The 27217-nt window shown below is 40.0% G+C and overlaps 3 protein-coding genes across 9 annotated transcripts in view; 2 read left to right on the top strand and 1 right to left on the bottom strand.

The window, feature by feature from the left end:
- The first annotated feature begins 1913 nt into the window (after nucleotides 1-1913).
- znf207a (zinc finger protein 207, a) lies at nucleotides 1914-13021 on the top strand. Of its 4 annotated transcripts, XR_005131416.1 has the most exons (13): nucleotides 2001-2041; nucleotides 3141-3267; nucleotides 3407-3545; nucleotides 3659-3832; nucleotides 4389-4464; nucleotides 4644-4714; nucleotides 5003-5163; nucleotides 5903-5983; nucleotides 7639-7857; nucleotides 8387-8543; nucleotides 9164-9348; nucleotides 9575-9661; nucleotides 10355-13021. XR_005131416.1 is itself a non-coding variant. In XM_017724997.2 (12 exons), the coding sequence occupies exons 1-11, from the start codon at nucleotides 2001-2003 to the stop codon at nucleotides 9322-9324; spliced, it is 1407 nt and encodes a 468-aa protein (XP_017580486.1). In that variant the 3' UTR covers nucleotides 9325-9348; nucleotides 9575-9899. The 4 variants fall into 4 exon arrangements, 3 of the variants coding, with proteins under 3 accessions (XP_017580485.1, XP_017580486.1, XP_017580487.1); XM_017724997.2 differs by lacking the exon at nucleotides 10355-13021 and having other exon boundaries at nucleotides 9575-9899; XM_017724996.2 differs by lacking the exon at nucleotides 10355-13021 and having other exon boundaries at nucleotides 1914-2041; nucleotides 9164-9899.
- On the top strand, nucleotides 10353-19623 carry LOC108444042 (sodium channel subunit beta-3-like). The gene is made up of 5 exons (XM_017725001.2): nucleotides 10353-10409; nucleotides 15230-15336; nucleotides 17179-17523; nucleotides 18078-18181; nucleotides 18912-19623. Exons 2-5 carry the CDS (start codon nucleotides 15288-15290, stop codon nucleotides 19155-19157), a joined length of 744 nt encoding a protein of 247 aa, XP_017580490.2. The 5' UTR covers nucleotides 10353-10409; nucleotides 15230-15287; the 3' UTR covers nucleotides 19158-19623.
- A 558-nt stretch (nucleotides 19624-20181) lies between these two features.
- Nucleotides 20182-27217, bottom strand: part of tnrc6c1 (trinucleotide repeat containing adaptor 6C1) — a 90378-nt gene continuing 83342 nt past the window's right edge. For 3 of the 4 annotated variants that reach the window (XM_017724992.2, XM_017724995.2, XM_017724994.2), the window contains one exon: nucleotides 20182-27201. In XM_017724992.2, coding sequence (XP_017580481.1) covers nucleotides 26817-27201 — 385 coding nt within the window. In that variant the 3' untranslated portion in view covers nucleotides 20182-26816. The remainder of the gene's footprint in view (nucleotides 27202-27217) is intronic. The other variant, XM_017724993.2, reaches the window with a different exon arrangement.

Below are 27217 nucleotides of genomic sequence, written 5' to 3'. Positions count from 1 at the left end.
TTTGCTAAACCACCACCACTTATCTAAAAATCAGTCCTCTGCCTATTGAACCTCACATCTACACTACTGTTCAAAAGTTTGGAATCAGCGTTTTCAATAATCCATTGTTGCTGATGAATGTTTTAAATGCTTCCAATCTGAGGCTGAAGCTTCATATCTTAAAAAGATTTCCAGGGACAGAGCTGTAGTTGTTTCCATAGCAATGGAGAAAACTGTAGAACATAAATAATGAAGTTTCAATATTAATAATCAACTTAAGGAATGAGCTTCTAATAAGTTTAATATCCAGAAGAATGTTCTGGTTAAATTAATATCGATCCCAAGGCAGATAACTTAACAATCAACTACTATAAACAGATATTGAATCTAAAACATTAAGAAAAACCTGATTCTTAATATTTTGATCTGAATAATTTGTTACTGAATAAAGTAACAACACATGATTAATATGATGATTCTGATGACTCTGAACTTTCGAGCTGTAGGTTTGAGGAGGGAGTGGTCATTAGTTCTGATGGACAGATTGTGAGATTGTGGATGATGTAAAGACTGTATGGGAAGTGTTTCTGTCTTCATTAATGTGACACACATTTAATTGGAATATGATTTTAAATGTAAATATTATGTTTGTTACTGAAAGCTTGCATTTAAAAAATGCATTGTCTTTGCCTTGCTGAATGACGGTAGGGTGCCTTAAGGGCACTTAAGTAGGTTCTGTACTTAAGAGCCATAAGCATGCTATCAGTATTAAAGCCAACTCCTATTGGCTTTCATCAATGATGCCTTGCTTTTGAATTATATTTGTATAGTAATAAATCATATAGAGTATCAATATTGTGTACAGCGTTTGTGTTACTATTGTCCTTGCTTTGCTGTGAATGTGTTCTTTTCCGTGGTGAACCGAGACGATTCGAGCTCGGCCTTTAGGTTAGGCCATAAATGTCAGAAGTAGTTTGGAAAACGACCAAAATAACCCACATCTTCCATAGCGCTCATTTCTCTTAGCCCCCCAAAGGGATTTCTAATGTTACGTTGGCACTAAGCTGAGGTTGGTGCAAACTGACCATTTTTTGCCAAATTGTAGATTAGACGCCGACATTGTTTTATTTGAAACATCAAATAACTTGAACGTGATATATTAGCATATCACCAGTCTACAGTGTAGAAGGCAGAGGTGTTAACCACTACACTAACCAACCACGAAGGTGAAGTTACAGTTTCAATTAGTTTAGTTAGCTTACTAAGACATCAGATGAATTAACAATCATGCTAGCCAGCTGGTTGCTATAGAAACTAGAGTCATTTTGCTTGTTTTCCTTCAAAGGCCACATTTACACTGCAGGGAACCCGATTGAAGGATTTTTATAACAAAAGGCTGCTTATTTAAAGCCATAAAACCCTGACAGGCTTTTAGAAGTGGTTTACTTTTGTACAGAGCTGAGGAAGAAACCTTGGGAGGAACCCAGGCTCACAAGGGAGGGACCCATCCTCCTCTGGTCAGACTACCTACAGAGGGATTATACTACTAATATTAATTGCAGTAGTGTTAGTAGTAGTAATAGCTAGGAATCTATGAAAACGTCAGTGTAGGGTGGGCAGCTAGTCCAAGGCAGGTGGAGGTAGATGGGGTGTGATAGTAAAAAACTACTCCCAGTCTATCTCAACAGTATGAGAGTATAATAACACTCTAAAGTGAAAAGTGTGATATAAATTGAGTCGTTTGCTCAATAAATCCTCATTAATTCAACCCTGAGCTGAATGCACATCTCTCTCTCTCTCTCTCTCTCTCTCTCTCTCTCTCTCTCTCTCTCTCTCTCTCTCTCTCTCTCTCTCTCTCTCTCTCTCTCTCTCTCTCTCTCTCTCCCCCCTCCTGGCCGCTGGTTGGCGCTGTCGTACTTTTTATCCTCTCTTAGCTGAAGCGACCCTTCCAGAGAATTTCGCCATTTTCTGCTGCTGCGTTTAACAGACTCGAGCTTCTCAGATAAACAAGCGATTAAATCATGGGGAGGAAAAAGAAGAAGCAGATGAAGCCGTGGTGCTGGTATCCTTTCTTGTGTTTGTGCTTTTCTGTATTCTTACCGAACATTTCTGTTTATGCATATTAACGAGCAGCGACGCTGGACTTTCTTCGGATTTTCCGCTCCACCTTAAATGGTGCAGCAGCTCGGCGGTTACATTCGGCTGACTTAGGTTAGCGGGCTAACTTACATTCTGGGCGTTCCGCCGAGCTGTTTAAGCTGTTTAAGCTTTTTAAGGCAGAACGGAGAATTCAAACAAGAAAAGCTTCAGTGTCGTTTACAGCCCAGTAGCCTGTTAGCTCACGGCTAACGCTAGCTAGTTAGTTCTGTCAGATTAGCTTGTAGCGTAACGGCTCTCTCGATGAATAAATCTGAATAAATCTAAAGCTGGCATCATTTATGGCCGCGTTTTATTCAGATTTTCCTCTTCCACCTTAAATGGTGCAGCAGATACGTGTAATTGCTTCACAATTTAAGGTGGAACGGAACAATTAGAGCAAGAAGTTGCCTCCAGCTTTGTTATTGTTGACAGGGCAGCAAGTTCTTTCACTATAATCTCCAGATTTTGCTTTCTGTGCTGTAATAACACCGTTAAAGACAGTTCCCCGAGTAGCGTTTGCTGAAATATTTTGTTATAATACACCGCACACAATCCAACTAACATGGGTTACATTAGCTTAACTTGGCAACGGTAAAGGAGAATCCCACCAATTTTTCAAAATTTCGGTGTTATGATTATTAACATACACATGTCTTCTTATTAGCTTGCACGTGCCCATAAATCAGAAAATAATATATATTTTTGGACTGGGTGTACTATTTTGCATTATAAAGCCTTGGGTATACTCCTCTGTCATGAATTGATTGAAATAAATGGGTTTAAATACATTTAAAGCCCAAACTTGATCACAAAAGTGTGTCAGACATTCATAAACGTTTCATGTAGTAGCTTTCTGTGAGGGAGCCTTTAGAGGTGGACGTCTGGGTCCTGTCACCACCACTGTGATCAGTTCTGACTCGGCAAGTTTCTTTAGAGCAGAGCGTTTCACACACAACCTCTTTGTTTACAGCTCAACCATCTCTTTTCAAAGAAATACATCCTTAACTGAACTACTAACACAGGTATTGTAATAGAGATTTTGACGATGAAAAGATCCTCATTCAACACCAGAAAGCCAAACATTTTAAATGTCACATATGCCATAAGAAGCTTTATACTGGTCCAGGTCTGGCCATCCACTGTATGCAGGTAAGTTTTAAATTTCTCATTAACTATGTTATGCTGGTTGCTTAAAGGGGAATTCCACTGATTTAAAAAAAAAAAAGATTTTGCTTAATTCACTCATTGTTTTTGACTCCCCAAGTTTCTCTCTTTGTGGTGTTTGAAGGTTCACAAAGAAACTATAGATGGTGTTCCCAATGCAATACCTGGCAGAACAGACATTGAGCTGGAAATTTACGGAATGGAGGGTATTCCAGAGAAAGATATGGAAGAAAGGAGACGTGTGCTCGAGCAGAAAACACAAGGTAATTTCACCTTTCCCTCCGTTGACAGTCATGTTTTTCTGTATTTTTTTTTAATTGCCTTCTTGTGGCTTTGGAGCAGCCCAAAACTCTACTTTTCTTTGCATTTAATACAGAAAACCAGAAAAAGAAACAGAACCAAGATGACACAGATGAGGATGAGGAGGACGAAGAGGCAGGACCCTCTTTCCAGCAGCCAGCAGCACAGCCCCAGGCTGCGTACGCCCCTATGACGCAACCTGGGATGGCCCCGGTGCCAGCACCAGGGATGCCACCTGGGAGCTACTCAGGTATGCTGAAATTTAATTGGCAGTGGTCAGAATTTGTAATATTTTTATTTGTATGTGTGTGTGTGTGTAACTACAGGGCTGTCACTGTTATTTATATTGAGCAATCTAGCAGTTTTTTAACCATTAGTCCAGTAATCTATGTGCTCAGTTTAACAGAGTAATAATGTACTTGCAGAGCATAAATGTCTAAACAAATCATTGTTCATCAGACTCTTTAAACTATGTACTATCAGGATGTCTGCAAGTATGAGGAAATTTAATTTAGAGCCATTTAATGCCTCCAAAAGCATCGTGTGTGCTAATAGCTTCCCCTTTAGGAGAATCCTTAGACTGCTGAACATGGTTTTATCATGACCTGCCGATATCCTGAATATTGCTCAAACTGTGATCAGTAACCAGGTTTGTAGAGGATGTAAAACTTTGTAGTAACTGTAGTGAGTTTGCTGTTAAATTTAACACCACAGATTGTTTGTTGGGCATAGTTATGGAACAATAAGTCAGACAGTGCTGAATATTATAACACTCATATTAAGCTTTCTTTTTTCATGTGGGTCAGGAATGCCTCCAATGATGCCTGGTGTCCCTCCCATGATGCCAGCGATGCCCCCAGTCATGCCAGGAATGCCACCAGGGTAAGGTTTAATGAATACTCCTAATCTGTGCAGGCATGCTGTGCATAGCGTGGCATTTTTTTTTACTAGACCACGGTGGTTGTTGCCTTTTTTTATTTAGTTATTTTTTCATTTTGTGGCTACATGAATTTTATGTTAAGTACTGCACTGGAGTTAAATCCGTCACTCTTTAAACACAGCATGATGCCAATGGGTGGAATGATGCCACCTGGACCAGGAATGCCTCCTATGATACCAGGGATGCCACCAGGTACAGTAGCCTTGTATTTAAAGACTGTATTTTTGAGTGTATTCTTGTATATACAGTGTATTCTTGTATATACAAATCTTGTATGAGCCCTTTAACAAGTTTGATGGCTGTGGGAAATGTCCATTTGTTAATGGTTGTCAAGAATAATAATTTGCTGCCCTGCGATGGACTGGCGACCTGTCCAGGGTTTGTCCTGCCTTTCGTCCAGTGACAGCTGGGATAAGCTCCAGCAACCCCCGTGACCCTGACGGAGAAGCAGCTCAGTAAATGTTTGTTTACCCTTGATAGGCATGCCTCCTCCTATGGGTCATCGTCCAGGCATGAACCACCTTCCTCAGGCCCCAGCTTCCACGGCTCCTAGCATGATGCCCAGAGCAGCAACTCCTGCATCCACAGTGGCTGCTCCTCAGCCTGCAGTCACCAAGCCCTTATTCCCTAGTGCTGGACAGGTATTGTGTTGTACTGCACTGTATTGTACTGTTGTAGTGTTGTCCTGTATCGTGTTGTTTTGTTATTGTGGAAGGACATACACGCACACTTATGATCTATATTAGATACAAGGAGTTGAGGTCACCTGTTATAGATTATCATGTGTAATCTTGAAAGATTTAAATTATTTTGTGTACTTATTTATTTGTTGATGTGTATGTTCTCTCATTCGTTTCTATGGTGAATTTCACTGATTTTCATTTACTAATTCATTTTACTTTGTTTTAGTCTAACAGCAGAAGAATTCAGTGTTTTCTGTTTAAAACCTATAATGCTGGACCCTAAACAAGATGTAAACAGCATGGGAACAAATACAGTTAAGCAGTGATGTACACAGCATTGGCATTGATCCTTTTGCCAATGGAAAACACAATAATAATATTAACACAATAATACACAGGACCACAGTTTGCCACTTTTTTGAACATGTAATCCTGCATATTGATTACGTTTTCCACTTTTCAAATACATAGGCCTACGTATCGGGTACACTTGCCACTTTTCAAAAATGTAAGCTTGTATATTTACTACTTTCTACACGGGTCTTCTTATTGTTTATATTTCTACTTTTCAAACACAGACTTTACATATTGACCATATTTACCACTGTGATGATTGTAGGAGTGAGTGTCTCAGCAGAGTGTGATTCAGTTGTGTTGAGGAGTTTTGCTGTTTGCTATCTCTCTCTCCGTGCTGCAGATGGGGACTCGAGCTCCCAGCACAAGCTCAGCCTCCTCCAGTGTGGACACTTTGTCAGCAACCTCTAAACCGCTGTCGCAAGTACGCAGCAGCCTGCTGACCTAGTGTAACTAGGCCTGCGCTAAAACTTAGGGATGTCCCGATTCTTTTTTCTTTGCTCTGATCCAGTCTGAGTACTTAACACTTATTAAATATCAGTTGATTAGAGTCTGATCTGATTATCATCTTCTTGTCTCAGTCAAAGAAATGTACAGTTGGTCAGTCTTCCGAGTTACAGTTGGTCAGTATAACCAATTTCCACAAAAATGCTCAGAGAAGCTTTTTTGTGGACTGCTTAAGTATAGTGTTGACAGTACACTTTCGTGTTGCGCTCAATCCTCTTTGAACGAATCATTACTGCTAACTGCAAGGTTGCCATATCTGCTGTCGTAAGTACACCTAAAGAACTCTGTGTACATCTTTCTAGAACACCTTGCACCACTAAAGGCACAAAAATACTGTCTACTATCACTTTAAATCTCTTTGTTAACTTCAGATCAATTTGTTAACTTAAATTCACAGTTCACTGCGGCTGGTTGCAGATAATGTCCGTTTGCATCACGTCTACGACATGATAAAAAAAAAAATCTGCATTGCTTCTTATAGCTGATACTTGATTTGTTAGAGTATGTCTGGATCAGCTCACTTGGATCGGGACATCCCTATGCAAAACTATTGATGGCATGCAGCTAATATACTCAGCTGGTGCATTTGAAAAAATCTAAAGCTGTAGCTTCTAAAACGTAATTCGGAATGGTTTTTAGCATTGCATTGGTCTAATGCAAATGCTCACAAGTAGTAGTACCTAATAACTTGTTACGGTGCCTCTTCAGTCACAAGTGAGAAGTACTCTGATAGTGTTCATGTCTGTATTTTGTGAAGCTGGTTTGTTTAATTAATGCAAAATCCTGTGTGTGTGCTGATCTGTGTGGGTTGTACATCCCAGCTACTCAATTTCCACAGTTTAGGGTTTGTGTAAAATACACAGATTAACTGATTATCACGCTTTTGTTGAGCAAATTGTGAAATTGATGGCTAAAACCAATCATCTGGCTTGTCAGGAGTGGTAAAAACACAAAAGATAGCAATGCAGTCCAGCTCCATATTTATTATGCTCCATGCTGCCTCTTTTTTGTATGCATTAATTTCTATAATTTCATATTTGAGTAACAGGGGTGTACACTGTGGGCTCTGCTTTGGTTATGAGTGTCGCTTAAGGCTGCATGTCTACAGTAGAGTGGTTCAGTGGATTTTAAAGGGCCCATATTGTAAAAAAAAAAAAAAAAAATATATATATATATATATATATATATATATATATATATATATATATATATATATATATGAGATAATGTTGCTTTGCCAAAAACCCATATGTTTACATGCTTACACTTATTCCATGCACAGCACTTTAGGAGTGGTCTTGACTGCGTTTTGAATAAGGCACAGAACAGAGATCATCATATCAGTCTTAAAGTCAAAGTAACCCAAAACAGCCCAAAGGATAAAGAGGGGTTGGAAAATAGTCATGTTAAAATTAATAGTGACTATTTTTCACTTGTAAAACCACCCAGTCATCAAAAGAAGATGCAAGAAAACTGGAGAATATGGGCCCTTTAATATGTGATGGACTATAGTAATGCAACTGGATCATGTCCTTCCTGTTGTGGCTCATTTGAACTATTTTCTGTGTCCAGGCTCAGCAGGGTGTGTCTGGAGCGGCAGCAGGCCCCTCTGCCTCTTCCTCTGCTGCTCCAAAAGCCACATTCCCAGCCTACAGCCAACCGATATCCCCTGCTGCCAACACAGGCAGCACTGTGGCCAAACCTGCCACCCCAGTCACAAGTAAGCCTGCCACCCTCACCACCACCAGTGCAACCAGTAAGTTGATCCACCCTGATGAGGATATCTCTCTGGTAAGTGTCCAGATGTAAAGCTCTGTCCTTCTAAAGTAAGTAATGAGGTTTGAATGTATTTGTTGAGTTACTTAAAGCTGCTTTGAATTCTGCACCAAATTTTACACACATGTGCTGCAGTGTGGCTACACAATATGTTGTTTAATTATTGCAGTATTGGCCTTTGCAGTGCTGATAGTGCAGAAGACTGCAATATGCAAATGAGCCTCTAATCAGTCACAGTATTTTGATAAATTGAGCTGTTAGTGCAATTTGTAGGTTAATATGATGGGGATGACCTTGCTAAGAGGTGAAAATTGGACATAACTAAATTGAGGAGAAAATATGGGATAAAACTAAAATAAATAGTGCAGGCTTTAACCGATTGACATTGCAAAGCATGTCCCAGTATGTATTAATCCATATGGTGCAGCCCTGTGGTACAATGCAGTCTAAGATTACACAGTGTATTTACACCAAGGCAAGCATTTTCTTGTGTAACTGATCGTCGTGTCTGCTCTTGTGTGTGCTTGTGTGTCTGTGCATATAGGAGGAGCTGCGTGCTCAGCTCCCACGCTACCAGTGTAAAATGCCCAGCACAGGGCAGGCCCACATCAGTGCCCCCCCAGTTGGACCAATGGGGGGAGTGATGCCCTCTCAGCAGGGAATTGCTTCACAGCAGCCGGGAGTCAGGCATCCAATGCACGGTATGACATCTTTGTGTTTTTAATTCGTGATTTCTAAATAATCCACTCCTGGTCCTGGAGGACCTGCATATTTTTGCATTTTCAAGCTTAAATCAGTTACTAAATGTTTTATAGTTTTATAAGTTGTTACATTTTGACATTAAGATTGGCATCAGAAAAATATCAGGCATTAACATACAATTCCTGTATTGGTGCATCCTTCGAAATATGCAAAACAGGCAGAGACCTCCAATTTCACAGTTTCTCAGATGGTAGACACAGGGACTAGTAAAATATAAATGAACTGACAAAGAAAATAAAGTTTAATTGACTGTTATAACCAGTTCTGTACATTCTACTTGTTTTAATACTGCTCTTCATATTTGGACAGGAGTGAAAAGTTGCTTTAAAATGCTGAAAAGGAAAATTATACCAGTTTTGGTATCTATATTGATCACATTGATAAGTGATAATTGTTTATCGTATCTGCCTGAAAAGTCCATATTGATGCATCACCTGAAATAAATACACCTGGAAAACACTAAACTATAAAGAGCATTGAGGTTCCAGGACCAGGATTGAAAAACTCGTTGCTATCAGATTTCACTTGTCTTGATTTCTGTTGTTTTTGCTGACCTCAGGGCCATACGGTGCTCCACCACAGGCAGTACCTGGCTATGTGCCAGGGGGGATGCCAACATATGGGCAAGGCCCCCCAATGGTTCCTCCTTTCCAGGGAGCCCCACCGCGGCCACCCATGGCCATGAGACCCCCTGTAATGTCCCAGGGAGGCAGATATTGAAGCTCCACCACCAGTCTTCAATAGGTTTGGCGATTCAACCATTTTATCATCTACTGGTGTTCTTAAAAAAAAAAAAAAGCCAAATCATTAAGTGTAATATTAATTGGACTCGCCTAACGAGGAAAAGGAAAAAAAACAGAACTGATATACGCATGGGACTTTCAGTTTTGCTTAACGTTTTTATTTGGACCTGTGAGATGTTGCCGATCACACCTTGTGGCTTTTTTTCCTTCCCCTATGTTCCGTTTAGGTTTTTAGAAGTGAAGTTTAGTAAATATGGTTCGTAATAATTTGAAGCGGCTGGAGTTACGTGAACAGTACAGCACCTTTTATCCAGGCAAGTCTCCGTAAACCATACTACTGTACTAAATGAGTGAAGCCTTCACAGCACCGTTCAGGTGCTGTTGGACTTCATGTCCCCAGCTTTGCTTGGTGAGGGCTTCAGTTAGCTAGCACTGTTTTTCCTTTGTATGCCTGCTTATAATCATCTGCATAGGAAAACATATAAATAGCTCATGTAAACATTGTCTGTATTGTTATTATGCAAACTGTAATAAACTGTGTTGAAAACTCAAGACTGTTTCTTCATGACAGAGGGAAGGACCTCTTCGCAAAGGTTTGTACTGAAAATAAATGCATGATTGCAGTGATGTTGGTGGTTGTCAGAGCATAACAATGTCATGCAATACAACCACGGTCACATCCATATTCAGTTATTCTCTTGAGTGGTTCCCTTTTGAAAAATTTGACTATAAGGAGGAAAACTTTATATCCATGAGGACATACAGGAATATGGATGGCTCGTATGTCCTTTCCCAATCAATGTTCTATGTTATTTGCCACTGGTTTTTGAAGAAAAGGAGAATGAAAGTTCCATTCATAAATGTTTGATCAACATGGGATTCAGTGTAATATAGTTTTGGGTGTCTAGCTTGGCTGTGATGAAAAATGGGTGTAATTTGAAGCAGAGTAGTGCCTCCAGGTTACTGTGTTTATTGTGCTAAACTGAGGATTTCTCTTCTCCCTGTAGCGATGCCATGGGACCGGCTGAGGTAGAGTCTCACTGGTGCCCTGTACAGGCCGAGGCAAGTCTCATTTTCTCTCTTTAATCACATACGTGGGGGCCCTCACAGCTTTTTATGGCTGTTGGACTTTAATGTCCCCAAACTTGTAGCAGGTTTGGTGATGGCCCCTATTCTTATTCAATTTAGGTAAATCCATTAACTAACGTCTTCTGCGTTTATTTCCAAAGTGATGCACCGGTTTGGATTTTGGCTCAGCGGGTATACAGTTATTCTTTTCTCAGAGCTGTCTTATGTGTAGGGGAATATGGGGCTGGTTGTCACACTTCTTGCTCTGGCTCGTTTATCTCACAAACCTAGAAAGCTCATTATGTCCTGCGTGAAAAGAGTAGGGCCTTACTGGTTTAATAAGGTACTAGGTTTTGTATACACATCTTGTGACAACCAACCCAAGGCAGGCATTATACTTTTTTTTTTTTTTTTTTTTTTTTTCCCCCCGAAAATGCTTGATAATGAATGACTATGACAAAGTTTATTTCCCATCAAAGAGAAATGTTTAACAACAGTTAGACACTGTCTTCTAAAATATTTCTAAATTAAGGCCCAATCCCATTTCTTCTTTTTACCCCTACTCCTTGTTTTCTAGTGTCACCCCAGTCCCTTGGAACTGAAGTTACAAGGGGTAGTGGTTGAAATCGTGCCCTTCGAATTGGGACCCTCAAAAAAATAAACACCTTGCTTCATTAAAAGGCTACTAGCTGTCTTCTGCAGGTGTCCCGGCCTGACTTCAGTGATGGCAGAGAAGGGAAAAGTTCAGCTCCTCACTGCTGGGCTTTAGTTACATTTAGGGCATCATATGACTTCAAAGAGGGGTACAGCTATTTATTACATCGCCCACCCCTAATGTGTTGATGTGAAGCTGAAGTCGGCTATTCACCAGCTTCTTGTTGGAATTTTCCTGTTCCACCTTAAATGGTGCAGCAGTTACATTCTGGCGCTTCAGGATTCAGAACTTCTGGACTATATAAGGTGGAACTGGAAAGTTAGCTAACTAGCTCTGAGACATTAGCATTCTATTGGTGATTTTTATGCTCGTTCTGAAGAAAACGAACATAATACATTGAAATGACAAACTAAGTACAGCGGTTATTAGAATTTTTTTTTTTTTTTAAGCGTAAATATTAATGGAGAAAATACTTAAATATCTGGGTTTCTTTGGTCACTCATCTTGCAGGTTTTTCTTTTTTCTCATTACACTCCGTTTGGAGCTGTGCCTGTGAAAAATCTCTGTTTGGAGGGCCATGTAGCCCGAACACTTCGCCTTACCCCTCTATCGCACCAAAAATCGGGACACCGTAACCCTAGACGCGAGGGATGAGATGGGACTGGGCCTAAGTGTGACAGCTAACCCAGTAAAACAGGCATGTCCAGTCTTATCCACAGAGGGCTGCTGTGGCTGCAGGTTTTCATTCCAGCAAAGCAGGAGACCCACCTGATCAGCAGTTTGAAGAATGGAACCAACTGATTAAACAAGTGGAATCAATTGAGCTTCAGCTTGTTTTGAGTGGAAACCTGCCGCCACGCCGGCCCTTTGTGGATAAGATTAGACACCTATGCTATAAAGCTACTTCTCCAGTACTGCTGAAGGGCATGCTAGTGACCCTCATACTTGCACTGACACTGCATTTTTGTCCTCCTTTTAGTGACCAAGATCATTTTATGGTGCTTTCATAACCTCCTCATTATTATCAGATTTTTACTTTGGTTTAATGAAAGAGAAACTGACCTCAGGTTGAAGGTCCTGCGGTTGAAGAGAAGCTACCCTCTGCCCTCAAAATATGACACTTCACACTAGTATTTCAAGACAACTCTACCTGGAATTACCAGATAGTAGTGCTGTGACAACCAACCTCATGTTCTCCTAAATGTGCCTTTCGCACCTTTTATCTGTATTCTCTCCCCTTTATTTTTTAATACATCAAAACTTTCAAACATTGCTGATCTAGATTGCCATAAACTTTAATATTATTGGAAGTTATTTGACGAGTGGTTTGCATAATATCAGGTGTTAACAGTTCATTTAGCCCACCTGAGTCCAGTGGTAAGTACAGGAATTTGGATGTTTGTGCAGATGGACTGTGTAACAATTCCATTTTTTGTAAAAATGCTGTGCTACTACAAAAGCTTTTAAAGCCCCAGGGAACCTAAGTCTGTGTTTTCTTTAAGCAAGTTAAAGGATGTTCTCTCCAATGTTGACTAAATGGCAGCCTTGATCTTCCAATCACACATACATAAGCAGTAATCCCAGCAATCACAAAGCTGATATGTTGTCCTGTTTGCAAAGCTTTTTCAAAACTCTTCTCCTAGTCTTTGTGTTTGAGCTGGACAAACTTGCAGTGTGAAAGCTGACAACCACATGAAAGCTAAACTAACATCCTAGATCATCTGCCTGTCGCCTCTCCATCTGTTTGTTCAGCTGGCCACGGAAGCATTCCCTGGAAGAACTTCCAGAAAAATGAACAAGAACTTTATCTTTTTTAAGACATGTGAACTGCATATCGCTGCTGTCGGAACAAAACCTCGTGTCTCGTTTTTCAGTTTTAGGCATCATTTAAAAATACCTGTTGGTATTTTAGATTGTATGTAAATTTTATGATGAATGAACCAAAAGAAATGACCAAAAATGACTTCTGAAAATGAAACGAATGGTTCCACTGACTTACATTAAAAGTAAAGTGTTTTTTTTTTTTTTTTTTTTTTTTTTAATTAGGTTTTTATCTAATTTGTTTGTTCGTATTTTTCTGGATGTATTGCATGGCTCTAAATTTTAGCGTAAACTTTTCAAATATTTTACACTGTGGTCCCTGGGACTTTAAATGTGGATACATACAGACATGCATTCATACATAATTGTCACCTTTTATTTAATAAACATTAAAATGTTCAAAAGCTTCATTGTCTCCGTATGTAAGCTCATCACCTCTTCTCCAAGATTAAATGTAGCCTGTGAATAATTTTATATGAATTTCGATTCTTTCTTGCAGTACATTTGGGTTAGAGTGCTCTTTGGTTTTTGCCGTTGCTGATGTTGCGTATGTAGTAATTAAAATGTCATTAGTTCTGTTTTTACTGTTAGATGATGTCTACACTGGCTGCCTGTTTGATTAGATTGCCTTTTACTTCCTCTCACTGGCTACTTTATGAGCTCCACTTACCTTAAAGGTTCATTATATAAAGACGAGTGACAAATCAAAGCGAAAAAATAAAGTAATAAAAATAATGAAGTGTCTTTGTGAGGTGTTGGGCCACAGCGACCCACCAGAAACCTGATTACACATTAGCTTAGATTTTCAGTGGTTCTGTTCTATATTCCTTCAATTGGTGTTTTGATGGTGGTGGCAGTTTTCCGCAAGAGTGCTCAGCTGGTTGGAGATCTGGTGACTAAAGATCATAACACAAGATCTGCCTACTCATCAAAGCGGTCAGTGACCCTTTATGCCTCATCCTTCTAAGAGGACAAGGGGACCTGATCCATTCCAGCTGAATGTCTCCCACAGTATAACAGAGCCAACAGACCCACTCACTGTAGGGGTCACGCATTTAGGCCTGTTCGATACTTGTGGAGAATATGGTGAAGGATCAGTTCATCTGACCGTATCGCTGTTTTCCACATCTCGATAGACCTGGGTCCATGGTTTCTGCACCACTGAAGTCTCAAAGGGCCGTTTGTCTTTGTAATGAGAGGTTTATGTACTGCAGCCCAACTGTTTCTCTGTTTAGTGGATGGACTGTTGTTGCTGACACAATCAGATCACAGCCTCCATTGACATTCTCAGTCACAACAGGAACAGTTCCTCCTACATATCATGTGAATGCAGGAGCATTGCGCTTACTGACTGTCACAATTTCCAATTTCCTTTTGAAGTGCTGGCCAGTTGAGCAGTCTTTGTGCATGAAGCATCTGCTAACCATGCGCCAATAATGAACCCTCTTTTAAGATCACTTCTTCCTCTAGCCATCCTAACACATAGAAACGTCAACAGGATCAGTTCAACATTTCATACATGCCATGGGGCATCATAGGATGTTAACTGATCTGTCTAGAAGCATCTGCACTCATGGTTTCTCCACTCACTTATTGAGGTTTCTCCTTTAATTTGTCACTCGTCTAAGTGTACACTTCGGCTGTTGCCCATTTGCAGCAGCATGCCTTATTAGCCGCCTCTACCCCGTTCATCATTGATCTGTTATTCTGATTTTTCCAGTTATGTTCACACCCACGGCGATGCTGCCAAGCCAGTGAACAAATGCTTAATGACCCACCTTTTGAAATTGATCTGTGATGCTACATTTGATTGATTCCTGTCACTCACGAACAACGCAGTATGAATCATATTCACTCACTTAACCTGATTTCCCAATTTGTTGAAACCAGTGTGTAGAACAGCTGGTGTTTTGCCGAGATTGATACCTGTTCAAAGCAAGTGTAGATGCTCAACTGTTGAAAGTTTTCAGAATGTTTCCATTTGAACAGGTTTTGTAAGAAATTGGAGGCTTTTGATCTCTTTGTTTAATTAAATGTAGTTTCAAAGTTGAAAAGAGGAATGAAATGAACTTTGTGAACATACTGCCAGTAGAGGGCGCCACAAAGACAATATATATTTTTCTACACAATTTTAAAATAAAGTGCACAATGAAGAACATGTATTCTTTTTTTTTTTCCTTTGACTTCTGTTTTCGTTTTATCTTTCTTCAACATTATATAAACATTTAGAGTGAGTACTTGATCACTCTTTGCAGTTTTACCAGAACTTCCTGTGCTTTGATATGACGTGTAACGCTTTCGCTAAAACGAAAAGTACAGCCTGCTTTCCTGCCCACAGTGAAGTCTGCGCTGCCAGTGTTGAAGGTTTTGGGCTCGTTTAGACCCTTCCGGGCACAATGAGAGCGCTCCACCTTCTGATTTGGATTTTACTGGAGCAAACAATGGGTATGTGAATTTTCTGCATACGCAGTATTAATTGATTCACCTCTGTCTGATCAGTCAGCCAGATGCTGCATTCGTTTGTCCTGAGTGGGTTAGGAATGCTTTGAGATGTGTTCTGGTGCTGTGATGAATACATTTGAATGCGTAATAAAGCCATGACTTGAAAATACAATGAATTTCGAGTACTGGCCCAAAGGTTTAAGGATATTTACTAGAAGCCACGTTCTCAACAGCACTTTCAGCTATTGGAGAAGCCTGATTTCAGGCTCATTTGCAGTAAGCAAAAGCAAGTTCACTTGTTATTGAGTATAATGAAAATTTGTCTCCTACAGCTCTTATAGTAAGAAATAAAATCTGATTAACATATTTGTACAGCAGAAAGGCCCCTAATAAGCAAATGTACCATATAAGCCCACTTGCAAATTTATTATGAGTGTGTGTGTGTATATATATGTATGTATGTATACATACATACATACATATACATACATACATATATATATATATATATATATATATATATATATATATATATATATATATATAAAATGTGTGTATGTGTATATAATGTGTGTGTATACATATATACACACATATATATGTATGTATGTATGTGTATATATATATATATATACATATATATATATATATATACACACACATATATACACACACATTAATATATATATATATATATATACACACACACACACACACACACACACACACACACACACACACATATATATATATATATATATATATATATATATATATATATATACACACATGTATATATATATATATATACTAAATTCACTATGAGAACTTGGTCCTGGAAATCATTTTAAAGACTTGTGAGACTAAATTTGAGGTAAATTTCTGGACAGTCTGAGCTGTTACTCAAAACAAATGCTCAAAAACTCATCATTGCAGTCTGAAAACACACCATGTCATTTCTACATATATTCAGACATCATATACAAAGTTTCTGGGGTTTTTTTGGGTGGGGGCTTAAGGTTCAGCACTGCCAAAGCCGTGCTGTTGTGCACTCCTGGGGCGCCTGAACTTTGGCTGCAGCCTTCACAAATCATCACACACTTGGACAGAAATTTCTACTTGTGTCAGTAGCTTCTTCCTCTTAGGACTGGATGGGAATGTATGTCAACATGTTTACCAGATGATGCGTCCTCCTCTCACTCTCATCACCTGTTTCATCACGGGACATAAATGTCTGCGAATATTAAACACAATGAGGATCTTTAATAATGACCTTTCACAACAACAATAAAAAAAACAATAATTAAGTTGTCATCTTTTCACAGTACCATCCCATTTACGGAAGTCATTCAGTAAAAATTATTTTCTGTTCTTTGGTATTATACCCAGTTTTTCCAGATTTACCGCTCTTTTACTGTTATTGCATTTAAAACTCAGAAGATGTGGAGGCTCATTCGTTGTTTTGGGTAGTAAAAAAAACAGTGAGTGCTGTGGACATGAGAAGCCTTGGTTCCTGTCACCACCGCTATGAAGGCCAAGTCTGTAAATTTGTCTAGTTAACCATTTTACTTTGAAGCATTGAATTTTGCAGAAATTATGGAATTTCGGCTTCAGGGTTTTGGGATGGAGAACTGAGGAATCAATGTGGCATCAGAGTTTTGAGAGCCACCCATAGCTTAAAAACGGTAGCAGCAGCCACCTTGAAGCCTACATTTTGAAAGTACTGTCTATTTTTATAGATACAAGTGTCAGAAGTCAGACAAGCAATTAAGTTTGAGATTACTAAACAACTTAGTATGGCTTATTCTTCACTGATAATCACTGTTATACATTTCATATTTTTAGCATCTAGGGAAATTCTGTATGTTCAAGGCATACAAGAGGAATCGGTGAACATCTCCTGTGAGCCAAATCAAGGAAAGCCGCCGCCAACTGCATTCCGTCTGTACCGAAAATCTGATCAGAATGAGGAAAAGGGTCTGTTGCTCATATCTGAGCACCAAGACATTGAGTCGGAGTACAAGGGACGTGTCAAAATCTCTAAACAACACAGTTTGAACGTAATAAACATCACTCTGTTGGACTTGAGGAGTAAAGATACAGGCCTGTATGTGTGTGAGTTCATAACAGCAGCAGATCAACAAAAGATGCTCATCCACACGGAAATCGTCCTGCTTGTGAAAGTTAAAGGTAGGTGCATGGAATGGATGCTTCACTGTGGCTTTTGTAGAAGTTTCGATTGTCTTATCCAAAACGTACCAAATAATTTGACATACAGACAGTATAAAACTTAAATGTGTTGTCCAATAGAAAACTTTCAATGAACCAAATACTGTTGAATATCTACATTTGTCAAAATATACACGCTTAAAAAAGATGATTCTTCAAGGGTTCTTTAGTCAGGGTGCTGTTTAGAGCCATGAAATTCAAACAGAACCATATCTTGCTAAATTTGGCAAGGCTGAAGGAGAACGTGTTGTATATGGTTCTATATAACACCAAAAAGGGTACTTTCATTTTTACAGGCTTGGCAATGTAAAACCATAGATCCATTTTCAAAAAGGTTCTATATAGAACCATCAATCTGAAGACATTTCACCATGCAGAGAAGCATGAAACGGTTATGGACTGAACCATTGCCTTTACTAAAGAACCGGTGAAGAACCATCTTTAAGTGTGTGGCTGACCAAATGTTGCTTTAAACTTTTTGAGGCATCTTCTTGATGATGTCTTTCCACATACAGAAGCAGACTGCTCGTGCAACAGCCACTCCTCACTGATCTACGCCATCTCTGTTGCCGTGGGTCTCCTCCTCTTCACCCTTTTAAGCCTGTCTGCTGCATGTTATGTAAGAAGCTCTCAACCATCTCTTGGATCAGACCATTTCTGTTGTCTTTAAGTTTGCTTCTTTAGTTTTAGCACAGAAGCTAATAGGCTACCTTACACTATCACTTTAATTTGATGCTGCAGACACTGATGTCTGGATGCTTATGGGGTGTTTAGTGTTTAACTTGGTCAGGTTGTGCTCCAAAGGTCCAAAGGTTTAAGGTGCACCATTCCTAATACCGGAGTTCAATTACACACATACATCTTGTATAATCTTAATAGCAAAGTGTTGACCAATAGCATGTCTTGCTCTGAAGCAGCCAAACATGACCCTAAGGTCGCCATGCCTGATGCCATGCTGGGGTATAAACCCTCCAGCATTGGACTGTGCAGCAGTGGAGCTGTGTTCTCGGGAGTGATGGAGCTACAATACCTTTGGGATGATTTATGATCCAGAACTGGTCATCCAGCATCAGTACCTGACCTCACTAATGCCCTTGTGGCTGAATGCAATCAAATCCACACAGCGATGTTCCAACATCTATTGTAACACCTTCCCAGAAGAGCAGAAACTGTATCTGCAGCAAAGGGGGACAAACTCCCTAATAATACCCTTCATGTCAGAAGAAACACTGAATGAACAGACTTGGTGTACGTGCGGATACGCGGGATATAGTGGCATTGCTGCAGCTTACGGTACAAAATAACCTTAAACTGAAATAAAATCAGTGCTTGTTTCTTGTCTTTTTCAGAGAAAACTCAAAGCTCACGCTGAACCGCTGTTCCGGAACGCTGTTCCGATTTACGAGGAAATGATTGCAAACAAGCCTTTAAACCCTCACCTGACTCAGACGGACCTACCTGCCATCGATCCAGTGTACGCTGCTCCTCAGAAAGCGGGGAGACCCGAGTGTCACTACGCAGTTCCTAGGAAGGCTTCACACCAGCAAGAGTTTAGTCCAGCATTAGCTGTTCAGCTAGATCTCATTGCAACTTGATCCCTTTCTGACTTGGCACGGTGGGGTTTGTGGTCAGGGATTAGGCCTAGATGGAGAACCTGTGCAGTCCAGGACCAGGCTTCATCTTTGTTTTGGGAAACTGACCCTTAATATTCTCTCCTGCACAGAAATATCAGCAATATTCCTGTTCAGCGAATGATAAAACCTAAACATTTACCACGCACCTTCCAAAAATGTGCATGTAGCTAATGTATGTGTATTTTGTCTCCCTTGTATCTCATCATCTTTTTGTCATTTTCTGTTGTATTTATTTTTATTGTTTGGACATTAGAGCTGACTTTTCTTACACTGTGTTGAAATATCAGGATGGAGCAATAGAAAAATTCTTTACATTTACAGCATTTGGCTGACGCTCTTATCCAGAGCAACTTACAATTTGATCATTTTATACAGGAAGGCGAAGGTGGCGTTGGGAGTCTTGCCCAAGGACTCGTATTGGTGTACTGTAGGGTGGTTACCCCGGCAGGGATTGAACCCCAGTCTATAGCGTAGAAGGCAGTTACCCACTACACTATCCAACCACTTCCTTCTTCTTTCTTTTTTTTTTTCTTTTCCCCATTTTTCCACTTGTTCCATTAACATCCATTAAAAAATGTTTTTTTTTTCATCTACATACACACACACATACATATATACAGATATGTGTATATATATATATATAAACAGCTTTGTGTTTTCAAATGGTGCAGAATAGTAAAATAATAATACAATTAATATATAATTAAAGCTATGTAAAAACTGTAAAAGTGTCACTGTTGCATATATATATGTGTGTGTGTGTGTGTGTGTGTCTATACATATAGATATATGTAGATAGAGATAGAGACAGATATTGGAGGAGTAAATGTATATTTACACACAAACCATATAAATATCATTAAACGTATCACAGTGTAAATAATAATGGATAATTGCATAGCTGTTTTTGGAGATCATGAAGGTGCTTTAAGTATTATGACGTGCAGTTCTGTATTCGTATAGAAAAAAAACAGTATAATCCATCTTACAGCCAAGAAAAAATGCAATTTATTAATAGTTTGAAAGAAGCTCCATAGTTTCATGAAACATTTTTCGGTGCATGTCATCAACAATCACATTCTATGAGGAAAGAGAAATAGAGAGAAAAACATTTAAAAGCCACTGACATATTAAAATCTCAGTACAGACATTTTTCCTTAATATTTTAAATCAAAAGGCAAAAAGCAACCCTGTCCCTATACCCCACCCGGACCCTAATGAACACACACACACACACACACACAAACAGAAAGAGAAAGAAAGGGATAAACACAGACACCCTTGTCACGGGCTACAAAAACCCACAGTGCTTTAGAATGAGACGCTCATTGGTTTAGGAATACACAGCATGGCGAAGTACTGTAATATAAGGTTAATAAGAAATGCGGGTAGGAATACGTTTGGGCGGGGCAGGTGGGGGAGGAGTTATGGAACAATGGAAGGACAAAAAAAAATCCCCAAACAAACCCCATGAGAGATGGGCTACAGGGGTCTTTAATACCCCTACACCCGACTTGTGCATAGATCATGATCCTTATAAACCAGCTATCTTTCAATCCTTCAAATCGATGTAGAAAGAAATGCTTTTATACATTTTTCCTTAAAGGGGAATTCCACCCAAGTTCCAGAAGTTCTGCATAATTACAGCTGAGATGTAAACCAAGTTGTTCAGAGTGGTTTGATGTGAACCGCTTCATTATGTAGAAATTAGAGTCAGAAGTTTTCACAGTGGTGGTGATCAGAACCAGATGTCTGAGTTTAACGCCTCATAGAAAGTTATTAAACGAAGTGCTTATGAAAAACGCCTGAGACGTTTTGAAAAGGCTTTGGGCTTAAATGTAGTTCCATCCGTTCATGGTGGAGGGGTACATGTGGGGTGTTGTGAGGCCCCAGAGAAGACTTCCCCCCCCACAATTTGACCATCATCACATATAAGAACTCAGAAGACACGTGTAGGTTCACTGGTGATGCTCTATAATAAATAATATGGCTATTAGACACAAATCAGAAATCAGAGTCAGCAAGTTTCTCTTCAGTGAACCGCTTCACGTCAGATCACGCTGAATGACTCCGCTCACGTCTCAACGTCTGAATTATGCAGAATTTTTTAAAAATCCCCTTTAAGTAATACCCGCCACGAGAGAGAATGACAGAAAGGAAAGAAACCGTAATGCACGATGCTCCTGATTTCAACAGGAAGGGACCTCATGTTAAGAAAATACAATAAAGATTAAAACATACAGCACTCGTATGTTATTTCACTGTCTCGAACAATCGATCATTGTTTAAAATGTAAAGCAATTTTAATATATAGATTTATATATAAAGCACTCCATTTTTTAAAGTTCATTTAGAGTCCATTATTTGGTAAATATGTAACTGCTACGGATTTAGAAACAAGGTTTTTTTTTTCTTCTGAAATCCATAACCTTCAGTGCTTAATTTTCTTAATCCTTTTTTTTTTTTTCCTCATAAAAATGAACATTTAAAATGGCGTGGAGTTGGTACTCTGGAACCCTTGCCTTCCTGAGACATGATCCACTTTTTCACGTGTGTGCAAGATAGTGAGCAATTATATCTTTTCTCACAAAGGAAAAAACATACAGGCTTCAATAGTCCATGAAATCAACATTTGACAACATAGAATTAAAAAAAAATGACAACACTGATCGATCCCAGAGTTCTGCAAGTAGCACAATAATCTTCATTCTGTAAAGTGTTTGTTATTCGTGATGGAAGTATGTCCTTCTTTTTTTTTTTTTTTTTTTTTTTTTTTTTACATTTTTGTCATTTTTTTACTTGTTTTTTTCCTGACATTCCCACAGTAATTTCCTCTTCCTTCTTCGGAAAAAAATGAAATGCTTGTAAACTGTTGGTGGCCTTGCAAAAAAAAAAAAAAGACAGAAAAAAGCAAAAGGTAGGCACCTCTGAACTGAGCCTTGTAACAAACTAGGTCTCTAGATGGAGTTACAAGTCCCTCTAAACCAATCTATGGCCACATTTTTTTACATATATATTTTTTTGTCCATTTTTAACTTTTTTTTAACCTTTTTTTGTTATAATCTGGAAAAAATGGTGCAATACTCATAATAATCCATTTTTTATGGAATATTCCACAATAAAAGCCACTACAAGGTAGATAATCATTACAGATATTTAAAAAAAAAAAAAAAACATTTTTCCTCAACAAGTCCTTGAGTAAACATTAACACGTGAATTGTCACCTCGTCCCTCAGTACTTTATTTCATGTTGTACGATTAGCTGAAAGAGGGGAGGCAGACACTCAGTGCAACGCTAGAAGCTAATAACGACAACAATACACGTCTGAATATATTTCTGACTACTGACTAGCGGAAAAACTAAAAATAAATGGAAGAAAAAAAAAAAAAAAGACTGAATTTAACCAAAAGTTGGGATCAAACCCGCTGTAACCACACACACGTTTGAACCTTTGAGCACATTCACTCTTCATACAGTACACACAGTCTTGTGCAAACACCCACATACAATAGATGTCATCTTGCGTTTTTTTTTTCCTTTTTTTTTTAAGTTCGTTTTGAACCGTTATCAAAAAAGCTTGGAAGTGTATGAATGACAAAAAAGATTACAAAAAGTTTCACATTACATTATTGGCGCTTCTTTTGATTCAAGTATTTGTATTTCTTTCATTTTGTCTAATTGATATGTTTATACTTTTTTTGTATCTGGGTACGTACAGAAAGACGTAAGGGGGGGAGGTTGATTTAGGCCTGGGAGCGTACGTTAAGGGAAATTAAGTGTAGAGATAAAACCAGTTATATACATACATAGGCTTACAAATGTGCATGTATATCAACCAGCATGTGCATATTCTACCCAGGACCTCGGAGAAAAGATTGGATCCCCCACCCCCCCCGGCACACCCCCCAAAACAAGTCCTGTGATTGATCGCTCGTATTCTACGCTCAGGTTGGCGAGTTGGGTGCTTTAGAACAATCCAGTTTGTCCGTAGTGGTGGCTGGATGCTAGTTGGCGAGCTGCGAACAGACGGAGAGGCTTTCTGGATCATGCAGCAGCTTGGTGTTCATGGGGATTCGTCAGTTGACCCCACAGTAGGATGTTCCTTTGACAGTCTGGTGGCTTCGAGTACAGCTTTAAAGCAAGGCAGTTGGAAGAAAATAGAAAACCCAAAAAGAAACAAACAGGCAATAGTGATTGTTACTAGTGTCACTGGAGTCTGACGAAAAACACAAAGCTTCAGAAGTCTTCGGGGCTTTTTTTGCCGATTGTAAGACTTGGTACCAACTGACATGCAGCATGTCATACCTCATCCTCCTGAAGCAGAGGGGCCCCACCTGGAGCCAGAATTGAATACCATCAGTTCAGCATTCGTCCTGCCGACTGCTGCTTTGGGGCGTTAAAAAAAAAGGCTTGCAGAGAGAAGCACTTCAGCCAAAGATTGAAGAGTGTATTACAGGTTCATATGAAAAGTAATAGATTTAAAAAAAGAAAAAAAAAAAAATTTTTTTTCCTTTTTGGTTTAAAAGATGATGTACCCGATGTGAACCATCTACAGTGCACCAAAGCATTCTGGAATAATCCCTGTTTTTAGTTCTCAGCAGTCCGTCCAGGTCTTTTGTTACCTGCGACAAGGTGCTACCTGTCCTTCTCGGTTTCTCGATTTCAGCCTGCGTTCTACCTCTCCATCTCCAAATGTACAACAAATATTCGGATCCAAGGTTCCACGGACACCTGATTATGTGGCGGAGGCGACCATGAGATTAAAGCGATGAGACACCTGGCATCCTCCTGAAGATGAACTAAGGTTGGGTTTCTGTGAGCCTGCCCTGAGACTGCGTGTACAGACAGTGTAAGAGCGTAAACGATAAGGGCCTGATGATTAATGGACTCACGTAAACAGGAAGCTGCCTGCTCAGAGAGGGAAAGCGGACATCTAAGAGTACGAGAAGAGAGCGGTGGGATTCGTATTTCGATAGCTGTGACCATGCGCCTCTCGGTCAGTCTTTGCATAGAAGAAGAGAGCGGCGTCTCCGTTTATCGTTTGCTTTTATTACTGTTACGATGAGAGGCGGCGTGGAACTTAGTCGCGCTTCGTCTTCAGCACCAGGGAGAGCGTAGCCTTGCAGGACAGCGCGAGAACGTGAAGAACAGAGGGGAGGTCGAAGTGAAGAGGGAGAAATGGAGGATGAGGAGAAAAAGAAGAAGAAGGCAGGCTGAGATCTCCACCCAGTTCCTCGTTCCAGTAGGGTTTGCCCCTAAATCTCAGTCCATTTATAAGAGAACCATTACAAAAAAAAAAAAAAAATCCAAACCATCATAAAACTTCATTCTAGATCGGACTCTAGATCGTTCGAGATCAGCATGACCAGCTGACCGTGAACGGTTGCAAAATGTAAGCGTCTCTTACTCTCACTCTTACGAGTGTTCCTGCATATGTGCAGTGAAAGGGGCTGGTGAGAGCAGCTACCATTAAAGACCACTGCATGGACACACATATACACACACAAAAAAAAGCGCAAAATATCATCATCAACAATAACAACAGCAACAGCAATGTTGACAAAAATAACAACACTGGCAATTCCAGTAAAATAAAAACAACCAATGACTGAAAATAATAATAAGGTCTTGTCCACCACTTCCAGCTAAAGTGATCTTTGCATGAGAAGAAAGTTTTTAGAGAGTGGAGTTGGAGGTCGGGTGCTGGCGCAGTAGTACTGAAGGGCCAGTTCAGTTCAGTTCAGTTCAGTTTTTCTTTCTTCTTTTTTTTTTTTTATTTTAATGAAGTAGCTGCGCTATAAGCTCTAGCGCACAGCAGATAGGCACTCAGTGGCCATTTTTCATCCAGGAAGGCGGGGGGTTTCAGGCCCCGCAGGATCCGTCACAACATTGATGAGACGACACGTCTAGCGTCTCCAGACAAAAGGCTAAACATTTTGGAGTTACTGTAACAGTGATATTTACTTTGATATATAATATCTCAAAATGAATGCTTTAGTATCAGTCTTGCATTTTTTTTTTTGTTTTGTTTTTTCTTCTTCTTCTTCAAACTACCCTTCATTTGCTACCATTTATAAAGATCCATCCAAGTCTGTAGACTATGGAGGGACAAATAAAATAATAATAAAAAAAAAAAGAAAACCATTTAGAGTTAAAAAAAAAAACAGCATGGAGAAGCCGTAGATTGCTTTTTTTAATTGCTTCTTTTTCAGTTTCGTCTCTCCATGTGTAATTTTGTTGGCATTGAAGGAGGTCAAAGCCTGACGCTCTTGCTAAGTGCTATGATAAACCACACTTTCTTTCGTTCTTTAAATCAGTCTCTTTGTTCTACTCTTTTGTACCAAATACAACATAAAATGCACCTTGTCTACTGGGTTACGATAAACACCTATTATTTGGTTTGAAGCCCGTGTCCCCCTGTAGTCACTCTGTTTGCGCATGTGTGTGTTTTGAGGAAGTGCTAGTGACGATTTCACTAAGGGCTCACACACACAACACAAAAATGCTCCTCCTCCTTTTTTAAGTCCCGCCCTTGCGATGTGGGAGGAGAAAAGTTTTTTTTTTGTTTTTTGTCCCCACCCCACCCACACTTAAAAAATAAAACTTCACCAGCATTAATAAGCATTGCGTAAAGATGGACGGAAGAGTCTGTGGCATATTGCACGTCAGACAATCATGAACTAGGGCTTCTCCTCCTTTTTTCCCCCCCCAGGTTCCAAAGTTTGAGGTCATTCATGGAGCTGATAGAGGAGTAAAGGAAATGTAACCATCTGGTTCTGCGCGGTGCATGTCGAAGTGTTCTGAAGACAGTGGTTAATAATATGGCACACATATGCCGGGCAACTGTTCCCTCAGCCTGTTCTGAAGCACCGGCCGCGGGTCCGATCCTTTGATAACAACGCGGACGGACGGGCCTGGAGGAGAGGGCGAGTGCGTGTGTGAGGTCAAACGTGTAACTTTCCTCTCCGCTGGCTCAAAAATAAGTACAAAAAAAAAGTGCAATCCCCAGAGTAAGCCCAGAGCGACTGTGGTAGAGGGGGCTGGTAAGCAGTTAAGGCTAAAAGTTTAGTGCTATTCACACAGACGAATAAAAAGCAATGGATCCAATCTAAAGGGAGAAGGGCCAATCGGAATGATGCGTTTCTTTGGGGGAGGGGCTTGTACGCTGTTTGCTCGGGTGCAGGGCTAGTGCCAGGGGACTCTTAAAAATGGCAGCTTGTCTCATTTTGTAGTAAAATACACTTTCAGTTTATCAGAGAAAGTCTAGTAAAGGTTCTCTTTCCTTTTGTTTATAGCAACTGGATACTTCTCTCTTCTCCAAAAGTCTTACACAGAATACTGTAACCATACAGAAAAAATAACACAAATGAAATGATGCAGAATATGGAGAAGAGGAAGAAGGTCAGCAGCCTTTTACTCTTTTTAAGTGTTGCCTCAACCTCCTGTCTCTTGGTTCACAGTTCCACTGATGCTGATTATCGCCACGATTTGATTTGCTTGGTTTTTGCTCCTGTGTGGATCTTTTTTTGTTTGTTTGTTTTCTTCAAGTCTTTCTTTAAATTTCCTGTTTTTTAATTTTCAATAAACTGTGTCTCTCCTCCTCGAGGATTGGCCTGTCTCTACATGGACTCTCCACTCAGCAGGTCTCCAGGAAGCAGCGTGTTGATTGGTGTCGGGCTGCCCACCACTCGACCATCCTCCGAGTTGGGCGGCCCCCACAGGCTGGAGTACTGTTGGACTCCGCCCCACAGCAGCTCGCTGCCTGCCTTGGCCCCGGCTCCTCCCCCAGCACCCCCTGCTCCTCCTCCTCCAAGACTGCTACTGTTCCAGTGGCCAATGGGGTGCGAAGTGGCAGCCGCTCCACCCCCCAGCCGCGTCTGATTGGTGCCCGGGTTGGCCTGCCAGCTGGTGGTGGGCGTGAGGGACTGACCCTGTGCAAAGAAACGGTTCACCTCCTCCTCTCCAGCAAATTCCGCAAGGATAGTGGTGTTCCCCAGCACGCACCTGCAAAACAGGAAGG

Source organism: Pygocentrus nattereri, chromosome 14, assembly GCF_015220715.1.
Source record: "Pygocentrus nattereri isolate fPygNat1 chromosome 14, fPygNat1.pri, whole genome shotgun sequence".
Classification (NCBI taxonomy): domain Eukaryota; kingdom Metazoa; phylum Chordata; class Actinopteri; order Characiformes; family Serrasalmidae; genus Pygocentrus; species Pygocentrus nattereri.
The sequence above is the reverse complement of the archived record's forward strand: the minus strand, read 5'-3'. Positions and strand labels throughout refer to the sequence as shown.

Bases quoted from the DNA above. Each gene is read 5' to 3' on its own strand.
- znf207a (XM_017724996.2), top strand. From the start codon at position 2,001: ATGGGGAGGAAAAAGAAGAAGCAGATGAAGCCGTGGTGCTG. The intron at 3,833-4,388 runs GTATGCTGAAAT...CATGTGGGTCAG, and splicing joins GCCACCTGGGAGCTACTCAG to GAATGCCTCCAATGATGCCT. The intron at 5,984-7,638 runs GTACGCAGCAGC...TTCTGTGTCCAG, and splicing joins CCTCTAAACCGCTGTCGCAA to GCTCAGCAGGGTGTGTCTGG.
- LOC108444042 (XM_017725001.2), top strand. From the start codon at position 15,288: ATGAGAGCGCTCCACCTTCTGATTTGGATTTTACTGGAGCAAACAATG. The intron at 15,337-17,178 runs GTATGTGAATTT...TCATATTTTTAG, and splicing joins TTTACTGGAGCAAACAATGG to CATCTAGGGAAATTCTGTAT. The intron at 18,182-18,911 runs GTAAGAAGCTCT...TGTCTTTTTCAG, and splicing joins GCCTGTCTGCTGCATGTTAT to AGAAAACTCAAAGCTCACGC.